The sequence below is a fragment of the Zalophus californianus genome, chromosome 16, assembly GCF_009762305.2.
Source record: "Zalophus californianus isolate mZalCal1 chromosome 16, mZalCal1.pri.v2, whole genome shotgun sequence".
NCBI lineage: Eukaryota > Metazoa > Chordata > Mammalia > Carnivora > Otariidae > Zalophus > Zalophus californianus.
The window spans coordinates 37,623,652-37,633,806 of NC_045610.1; the positions used below are offsets into that span (position 1 = coordinate 37,623,652).

Consider the following 10,155-nt stretch of genomic DNA (forward strand, 5'->3'; position numbering starts at 1 on the left):
AGAGCACTGGCCCACGTAGCAGCTGGCGATTAGGCAGGGCCTCGGAGCAGGGAGGGCGGCCTGCCTCGGTGAGCTGATGGTGGCTGCCAGGGATGGGCCAGAAGGCCAGCAGCTGAACAGGTGGGGCAGGAGGCAGCCGCCACCCTCCAGAGGGACAGGGACTAAACGACCCAGACAGCTCCCAAGGCTGAGCGGCTTCATGGTGACGGAGGGCAGGCTAGAGCCCACCCAGTCCCGTTATGTCCTTCGATGCTAAGGACACTTTTACCACGACATTCTGCACCAATTTTTCCTTTTCCAATTCCTAGACTAATTCCAGCCCCCAATGCCTCCAAAAGGAGGTGAACAGGCAAAGACTGGGGGGAAGCGATGGGCTGACGTTAATTGATAGGAGCGGCTTCAAGCAGTTCGTGGTGCCTTATCTCTCTCTCCTTTGGATAGCGTGTGTCCGCCGGAGTCCGCGGGGTCGGTGATTAATAGGGGCCATCACTCACTGTCCAGGACGGCTGAAAGGCAGCAGGGAGGGGGCGGCCCTCCCCAGAACTGAGATAACAAGCAGCAGGAATAATGAGTGGTGTCACTCCACTTTTCATTTTGATGGAAAGTCATTACAGGAGTCAATGCCAGCGACAAAGAGCCATGAATCAACTGCTCTGCTATGAAATTAAAATCGAATTGCCGGCCACCCCCAGCCCCTACCCTTCCTGGGAAACGGGGATGGGTAGGTGGCTTGGGAGAGGGGTGCTATCCTGGGGTGGGCTCTACCCAATCACAACGCAGGCAGTTATGGGCAGGAAGTGGACAGGCGGCTAGTGAAGGTGACAAGTCCTGTCTCCACCTTGTTTATCAGACCCTTCCTCCCCAAACCACATTTTCCCTCTGCCTGGAGGTAAGCTGTGATTAAAAGGCAAATACAGCTTTGCTGGCTCCAACAAGGCTGCCACTTGACTGGTCCCCTTGGGCCTCTGGCCTGAGTGGGGCTGTCTCACCTGGCCATGGAGGGAAAGGGGCCCAGCCGACTCAGCTACCCCAGAACCCCTTGCTGAACCACTTGTACTCAACTGGGGCCCTCCCTGTCACCAGAGGCAAAGGGGAGACGTCCCTACCCTGGGGCTCCATAGGAACAGCCAATGGCCTTGGGAGCCTACTGGATCAAGAACCCCCGGCCAACAGGCGCACAGCCTTGACTCAAGGCCCCGAGAAGCAGAAACTGTCAGTAGTGAAGCAAAAGTCTCTTCCTTTTTTATTAAGTTCAACTAGATGATGAGAAGGGGCAGAAACTGTGGTTCCAGGCTGACGGGCCACAGGGCCAGTCAAGACAGCTCCTTGCCAGAGAGTAAGCGACTGTCAAGGTCACCATCTAGGGATGTTGGCTCCCTCCTGTGGCTTTCCATCCTCCAATCACCTGGTCTCTGGCCAGGAAAGGCCCTGCCACATCAGCCCTGGCTTCCCATCCTCCTTCCCGAAGGCTGGGAAGACAGGCAGGTAGAAACGTGGAGAATGTCATAGAGAGATTCCCATCAGGTTCACGGGGCGCCCATTGTACCTCTTGGAAATGTCAGCTTCAATCTGAAAGACAGTGACAGCCCGCGGGCGGGAAGCAGAGAGGCAAAGGTGCCTCGTTCTGTAAGACGGGGGGCCCTCCCCCTCGGCAGGTCTGCCTTTCCCGTCTCACCAGCATCTGCAGCTCCCTGGTCTTCTCCAGCAGCAGATCTAGCTTGGGCTCCAGGGCCGCCTGCTCCTGAAGTGCCTCCTTCTGCTTCTGCACCATCAGCTCTTTCTTCAAAGCCAGCAGCTGGGCCTGCTTCAGCTTTTGCTGCAGAAACTCAGTCACGCGGTCCACATACCTGTGCAGGGCACTCAGGTTAAGTGTGTGGTGCAGCGGAGGCACCTGCGCATCCTCACTCATCTGCTGGGAAAGGGGAGGCTCAGGAAACCGAATCCCTAATTGGCCTCTCAGCCTCCACACTCTTTGCTCCCCCTTTGCGAGGCACATGGCTCCCAGTTCCCCATCCTGCTTGGGAAGCAGAGCCTGTCTGCACACCTCAACCCACCTTGTTCTGCCCCATGAGAACCCTTGATCCCAGCTGTGACAGAGCTGCTAGGGGAGGTAGAGAAGAGCTCTGAGGGGTCATGGAGAAGGGGAACACAAGGAGTCAGGGCTGCTCAAGATGGCGGCACCCCACTTCATGCTCCTGAACAGCCCAGTGTCAACAGGAAGGCCAGACCTTGGTGAGGCCAGGATCATAAACAGGTGCTGCATTCGAAGACTGGTGAGCCGGCCAATCAGATCCTGCAGCGCCGACACCATGGTGAGCATCTTCTCTTTGGTCTGGCCCTGCAGGATGGCTGGAGCCAGCTGGAACTGGCTCATGGACAAGATGTCCGCCTCCTCACTCATCTCCACGGCTCTCTGGGACAAGAAGATCTCGAGCTGAGGGCATAAGAGGATCTGGTTGAAACCAAGAAGAGAATTCGGAGGCCAAGCCCTCAGACTGCTCAGAATGTAAGAGTGAGAGGTGAGGGCTGGACCCCGGGTGATGAGAGATCATTTCCTCTGAATACTTTAACTGCTAGAAACTTACCAACTATAACGTGAGAGCCTGAGGCAGCCCCCACTGCCACTCTTCTTGTCCCCTGCTGCCATCTCAGCCCCCCACCCCCAGCCCTGGAGACCTCTCCTTCCTATGTGTGGCTCAGATAACTAAGAACACTGAAATTCGACGGGTTCTCTCTGCCCCAGTGAAGGTATTTTCTGTGAGAGGAATGAGATTCAGGGAACAGGAACCCATGTCTGAGAAACTCTGGATTAAGAAAGGGCTAGAGGAATCTGGGAACCAGCCGCACATCTTGTCACTCTTATTCTACCAGAGAAACGTGATCCCTTTGTCCTCCTGTGCCCTGGATGCTAAGAGGGGCCTCCCTGGGCAGAAAGAGAAGGGAACAGGTGAGGACTACAAACTCCATGAGGCCCCCTCACCAGCCAGCAGGCCACTGGGAAGGGAACAAGACACAGATGAACACAAATGGGAAGGGTCCTCCCAGAGGATGAAGGTACCTCCATGAGCTCATCAATGAACTGATTCCGGGTCTCAGGGTATTCAAGAAGTGTCAGGGCATCTGGGCCCCTAGCAACACCTTCCGGAGCTGCCGGGAAGAGAGACGGAGAAGTGATAAAGTTGCTGGAAACCAGAGAAAAAGACCCTCAAGTTTGAGAGGTTCTGGCGGGTTAATGTGGATGCAAACTCAATGCACTAAAGCTACTTGCTGTCTCATTCCAGGGGGCCTGGGGGGAAGGGTCACCCAGCCCAAATCAGACGCTAGGACCAACAGCCAGTCTGGGAGGACCACAGAGCCGGCTTCAGGGCCTGGAAAGGCCCTCTCTGCTCCAGCGGGGCCACGAAGTTTCATCCTGCACTGCCCTCTAGCGGCTCAGATCACTGCTACATCCTCCCGGCTGCTGGGCAGGGGGGTCACGTGAGACTTAGAACCTCCCACCAGAAAAGATGACCCATATTCGCTATCTCAAAAGTTGAGAGCTTCTAGACTTAACTTTAAGAACTCTCCGTCCCCGTACTCTCACATCATCATCACGATTTTGAGAAAACAGTTAGATGTGCGAGCCACCCTATCTCGGCAGTGCACTGTTTCTGGAGACACAGGGACCTCTGAGCACCCACTTCTGCCAGGGCTCCAGGGAGGGTGTGCTTACCCTGGGTTCCGGCTTCCAGCACCGTGATCTGCAAAGCAGCATCGTCTCCCCAGTCTATCCCATCACCCCCAGCTTCCTGGGTGGAAAGCAAAGAACCCCAGCAGGGTTGCAAGAATCTTCCCCAGCAAAAGGAGCCGGCATAAACCAAAGCCCTTGGTAAGTTCAATGCCTGCACATTTCAACTGTACGAAGGACGTGCCGCCCTGACGTTGGCAGCAAAGATGGAGGTGGGTGCCACATGTGCCGCTCCCCTCATCCCTGTTTGGAGAGTTACCACCGGTCTATCCCCCCACACCTTGCCCCCAGATACTGGGAGAAAAGGGGTCAAACCTCTGATAGGTCCCTGTGGAAGCTCTGCCTCCCCTTGGACTACACCTGGTCTGAGGGCTATGGACTTCGAGTAACGTCCTTAAAGACAGACACCACTTCTCTTAACCCCAAAGCAGAGATCACAGAAAGTACTCAGAGAGAAGAGCTTCCTAACCTTTGAGTCCGATTCCAAGGAGATGCCCCAGTCGATTCCAGCAGCCTGGGCAGAGATGACGGAGTCAACCCCTTCAGAAGCCACCTCCACTCCAAAGTCGCCCCAGTCAATCTAGAAGGGGAAAAAGGTGTTAGCTCAAAGAAAGTGGGTGAAAGAAAAGGGGCACGCCTCCCCGGAGGCCTCAGCTGCCCCTCTAGGGGGCACCAGCACACCGTTTAAATGCAATGGCCTCCTGACGCCCCAGAGGACAGCCCATCTTCAGAGTTCACGGGACTGAAGGATTCCTAGTTCAAAGCCAACCTGCTGTACCGAGCCTCTTCAAGGTTAATCTGTACTCTGGCCTCAAGAAGCCCGGAAAAATAAAGGAGGGCCTTCTGGGCCCTTCCAGCTCTAGTCTCTCTCACCCAAATCCCTCTTTCTTCCTTCTGGGACTCCAAACTCACGCGGAGGGGGAGCGGCGTGCGGGGGCTGAGGAAGCTGCCTCTCGGCAGGCTTGTCTCACCGCGTCTTCTTCCACCTGCTCGGGCGGCTCCTCGAGATGTGGCCGCTCCACCACGGAGGGCTCTGTCCCCGTCCTCCACTCGTACACTGTGGAGTTCCCGCGCCTCTGCACGTACCGCAGCATTGGCAACACCTGCTCTTCGGGACTGCAACAGACCACCGGACTGACCCTCCCACCGCACCCGCAGGAAGCCCATGCCAGCTCCCGCCCGCGCCCTCTGGGCAGATGGCCGAGGTTTCCACAGGCTCACCCGTGGAAACTCAAACTCAAACGGGATGCGGGAAAAATACAAGCGGAGAAGACAGAACAGCCAAGGAACGCAGGTCAGCCGTCCCCTCCCTGCCGGAGAGACCCTGAAGTCCTTTACCTCTCACACACAAAGCCCACACAGGCCTGGTACACGTCGATGGCTTGGCCCAGGGCCTGAGCCCCCGCTCCGATCTCGGCCAGCTGACTCGGCAGGTCCTTCACCAGGGCCAGCAGCTCTCTGCGGACGTTGTCTCCCTAGCGGGGATGGAAGAGGGCGCCTGAGACAGGGGCAGTGGGAGGCGGAGGAGCCGGGCTCCGGCGTCCCGAGGCTCACCGTGACGCCGTGCTGCCTGCACGAGTGGTAGAACTGCTCCCGCATCTCGGCCGCCCCCGCCTGGCCCTCCTCCTGCTTGCGACTGTATTCCTGCTGCAGCTGCTGGCACTTGGCGAGCTGCTTCTTCAGCGACGGGATCTCATAGTTGACATTCCGAACCAGGAGGCTAGAGAGTTCCACTGAAGAGGGCCCGGGAAATTCACCCCAGACGCCCAGGCCGCGAGGCAAGCATGCCCCTGGGACCTGCTTGGCCTCCCAGCCGTGGCACCTGGCACAGTCATTCAACCTCTCTGACCCAATCCTCCTCTCTAACAGTGGGGCAAGAGTATTTACCATGAGGATTAAGAGAGAAAATGCACATAAAACATGAGTATAATTCCTTGCATTTAGTAGATGCTCAGTAAGTATGAACTCTTATTATTAGGACTTTTAGGAAATACCCCAAAGTACAATGCGCCCTGTAATTACTCTCTTGGGCACCTGATGTGGCCCGCAGATGACCCATGCCTCTTCTGCCCAGGGGAGAACAGAGATGCAGAGAATGTCAGTCATCAAGAGGTCAACGGGGGAGGACCAAAACCCACCTGCCTGGCCAGGCCTGGCCAATGCCTACTACCTGCCTGGTCTTCCTCCTCCTCCCAACACTCTGGGGAATTTCTTGGCCCACCTGGCCAACATCTATACCCTAGGCTCTTCCCCCACACGGACTGTGCTGCCTGGAAGCCTACTGTCTCAGAACTCAGGGAGTGGGCTGCCCCACGGACGCCGGGCCTCCCAGGCTGGGCAACTTTACCTAGGTAGGTGTTGTCCTTCTCATACAGGGCTACGATCTCCTGCCAATCCTGGGGAAGGGCAGAAACAGAAGTGAGCTGGAAGAGCGCTCAGCAGCCACATCTCAGCTCAAGCCCCAAACAGGGGACGCTCCCCCAGCCTTCACATCACACCAGACGCAGAGCCCTTGTTCTCCTTCATAATGCTGGCTGGACCACCCACTTCATTTTAAGAACGTGGTGCCAATGAGCGCTCCCCAAAGCAGCGGGCCTGAAAATGTAAACCCAGGCGTAGGGTCTATTTTTGCTATAAACTTTGGGGATGGAGAGAAAGCTCAGTCAACGTAAGCATCTGCACTGGGCCCTCAGCGACACCAGAGGCTCTGACCCTGGAGACGGGGTGTTTCCAGCTGCACCTTACCAGCTTTGCCCACACCTGCCTTCATTCGCTGTGAAGAGTACCAGCCAAAAATATTTTTTGTGGAGGCTTCAGTGCCTTTGAGGAGGTCCACGATCCTTAGGCAGTGGAAGTAGTGAATGTCTGGAAAGCAAGGAAGAACAAAGACTTTGGGAATTACAGTATCTTCCCCACCTACTCTGGGCACATGGCTGACTGATGAACATGCTGAGAATTTTAGCACGTACAGTTCTCCCCTTCAGCATGTTGTGTTGGGAGAAACCAGCATCTGTGCCCCCAAAATAAGTCTCTCTCTAGGGGTCAGCCCTACGGCTAAACAACAAGGGAGCAGCTCAGCTGATACACAGTGCTCCAAGGAAGAGGGGGCGCCGACAGTGTAGCTCAGAAACACTCACAGGATCCAGAAAGCAGCTGGGCGATCTCCTCGCTCTCTGGCATGTCCCGGATGGCAGCATTGATCTTCTCTCGGATAGTCAACACCAGACTCTGCCATTTCAGATTGCAGTGCCTTCTGTCGACCAGCCAGTCTATGTGAGAAACACCCAAATCACAGCATTCCCATTCACACAGCCAAAAGTCCACCATTAATTCAAGCGAAATAGGCTAAGACACTGGCCAAAAGTTGTACGCAAACCGGTTAAGGTGTGGGGATCGTGGGAATGAAGAAGAGCTCAAAGGGACCCTTGGGGTTAAACGGACTCCATTGCAGTGTGACTTTTTATAGAGCAACTGCCTCCACGCAGGGATAAAGAAAAACTTTAAATTGGTCCTGACATCAAAGTGCCACTTTTGACCACTCTAAATTCTCCATAATATTTTTGCTTCCATGGTAATTATAGCTTTCTTACTGACAGAGGATGCTTTTCAACTTCCACTTCCTCAGGGCTGGGATTAACCATACAGTGAAAAATACAAGATGATTATGCCAAGTACCGGATGAATGAACAACTGCAAAGCCCCTAATACCCACAGCGCCCTAAGGACTAGATACCACTGGTCTACTCTCAACAGTGAAGTACCACCTGGCACCATGAGAATACCAACGTGACTGACCTCCTGGACTCTGGGCCCAGATCTGTGTTTTTAGCAGAGGGTGTGGGTGGGGGAGAGCCATGCACGTTTCCTCAGTAGGAGAGAGCTAAGAGCTAGGCTTTGTGTTCTGATGGTCCTGGCTTCTAATTATCAACTTTTTTGAAAAGATTTATTTGAGACAGAGAGAGAGGGAGAGAGCACATGAGCATGGGGGGGGAGGGGCAGAGGGAAAGAGAGAGAACCTCAAGCAGACTCCAGCTGAGCATGGAGCCCAACACAGGGCTCAATCCCATGCCCCTGAGATCATGACCTGAGCTGATATCAAGAGTAGGATGTTTTTTATTTATTTATTTTTTAAAAAAGATTTTATTTATTTATTCATGAGAGACAGAGAGAGAGAGAGAGGCAGAGGGAGAAGCAGGCTCCCCGCGGAGCAGGGAGCCCGACGTGGGACTCGATCCCAGGACCCTGGGATCATGACCTGAGCCGAAGGCAGACGCCCAACCATCTGAGCCACCCAGGCGCCCAAGTAGGATGTTTTTTAAATGACTGAGCCACCCAGGCACACCTAGTTATCAACTTTCTTAAGCAAGTCTCTCAGCCATTCTGTGCATCAGCTTCCCCACATATAAAATGGGAATAATAAGTTCCTGAATACAAGAGGGAATGAAGGTAAAACACGGAGCACTATGCCTGGCACATGGCAAGGGTTCCATAAATCCTAGTAAAAATCTTCATTTTAGGGGCACCTGGGTGGCTCAGTTGGTTGAGCGACTGCCTTCAGCTCAGGGCATGATCCTGGAGTCCCGGGATCGAGTCCCGCATTGGGCTCCCTGCTCGGCAGGGAGTCTGCTTCTCCCTCTGACCCTTCCCCCTCTCATGCTCTAACTCATTCTCTCTCTCAAATAAATAAATAAAATCTTTAAAAAAAATCTTCATTTTACAATGTCAAGTGCCTAAAATAGCACCTGGTAGAGCAAACACTCAACAAATGTCATGGTCCTTTTCATAACCAATGACAAGCTCATATACCAAGAGTGCACCTGTGCTGAAGAACTGGGACAAATCTGAAATGACACTAAAAAAGCTTCATTAAGTGGCCACTGCACAGGACTGGCTACATGGTCCACAGTGGTGAATTCAGAACCTTGTCTTTGTTAATACACCTGCCAACTGGTCAAACACTGGGGTCCCACACTAGTTGCCAGTTATACTCCCTCTGATGTATTCCTCTAAAATCTTCAGAAAGAAAAATTCTGTAGGTGTCATAGAACCAGAAGGGGATGAGGTAGTCAAACAGATGTATCTTAACGACAAAACTGGCATCAAATCAATTAGTGCAATGAGCATTTTAAAATCTAGAAGTTGTGCACTTGCCCTGAAAGGGTGGTAATGAAGAGGTCCTAGCCTGGCTCTGAACTGAGAAGGTATTTAGATCAGATACAGACAGCAGGGAGATGGCTGGCCACTAAAAGGTCTTTATTCCCAGTTGGGTCTATGTCCCTATTCCTCCTAAAATCAAGGGAAGATGGAAGCTTTTAAAAAGAAAGGAGGGAAAGTTTTTTTCATACAAAAAGCGTAGACATTGGAACCTGACAGACTCAAGCTCCAATTTCATATCTGCCACTTAGTAGCTGACCATCTTTAAAGTAAGCCATTACTCTGTGCCTAATGATTTGACAACACGTGTCGTGAATGTTATAAAGTAGAAGACGCAGGTCAAGTACAGACCATGTACGGTTCCTTCCTGCTCCTTCAAGCGTGGCAAGTAGCCACCGCTGGGAGCATAGTTCATGGCGAGTGGTCAGCGCCTCAACAGGGGCCTTGGGGCCTCAGGGCTCCCAGCTGTTGGTGACAGGGCAAAGGGCAGAGCCTCCCCCTGACAGCCGGTTGCGCGGGGCGTCCCCTCCTACCGAGCAGCTTGCTGGTCTGGATGTCGATGGGCACGTGCTGATGGTCCTGGCGGGAAACACGGAGGGGAACGGGGCGTGAGCGCGGGGAGGGGGCGTGCCACCCGCGCGCTCATTTCATGGGCCCAACCGCCACCCTGCGGGGCCAGAATGATGGGCCGAGGGGATGGCTGCGCCCGGGAGGGAGGCCAGGGAAGCGGTCCAAGGACCGACGGGCTAAATTCAGTCCAGGGACCCCGGGACAGTCCCCCATTCCCCCCCAGCTCCTGTCCCCACACCTGCATCTTTCCTCCACTTCCGCTTCCGGCCGGCGACGCAGGCGACCAATCCGGCGCAGGCCTGGTTGAGCCTCAGTTTAGGCACGGACTGGCCTCCTCCGGCCACGTCGCCACCTTCCTCCGAGCCAATCGGGATCCGCGCTCCACCCCTGGCCACAAGCCCCACCCACCCCGGGGCTCCGAATGGCTGAGCCCGGGAGGGGCGGGAGAATGGAAGATAGCCAATGGGAGACGCGAGGCGGGCTCAGGGCTGAAGAGGGGCGGGGGCGCCGAGAAAAGGCTGCAGGGGCGGCGAGGTCGCGGCAGGCGGCGCCGGAGAGCTGGTCCCCGCCGCTTCCGGCCAGGTGGGCGCGGAGCCTTCGATGCGGGGATTACCGGTCCCGCAGAGAGGGTCCTCGCGCCGACCCTGGCGACCGGGAGCCCGTTAGAAATGCTTCCTTCCGGCCTTGCCTCACTTTACCGTCTG

The 10,155-nt window shown here is 54.9% G+C and overlaps 1 protein-coding gene across 1 annotated transcript; it reads right to left on the reverse strand.

Annotated features, from left to right (window-relative positions):
* Nucleotides 1-1,220: 1,220 nt before the first annotated feature.
* Nucleotides 1,221-9,833, reverse strand: CDK5RAP3 (CDK5 regulatory subunit associated protein 3). Its single transcript, XM_027626014.1, has 14 exons — nucleotides 9,690-9,833; nucleotides 9,415-9,460; nucleotides 6,865-6,996; nucleotides 6,492-6,592; nucleotides 6,075-6,123; nucleotides 5,282-5,460; nucleotides 5,066-5,202; nucleotides 4,699-4,843; nucleotides 4,197-4,307; nucleotides 3,713-3,788; nucleotides 3,059-3,147; nucleotides 2,229-2,434; nucleotides 1,676-1,847; nucleotides 1,221-1,569 (listed from the first exon to the last, which is right to left on the reverse strand). The coding sequence occupies exons 1-14, from the start codon at nucleotides 9,693-9,695 to the stop codon at nucleotides 1,504-1,506; spliced, it is 1,515 nt and encodes a 504-aa protein (XP_027481815.1). The 5' UTR covers nucleotides 9,696-9,833; the 3' UTR covers nucleotides 1,221-1,503.
* Nucleotides 9,834-10,155: the final 322 nt, after the last annotated feature.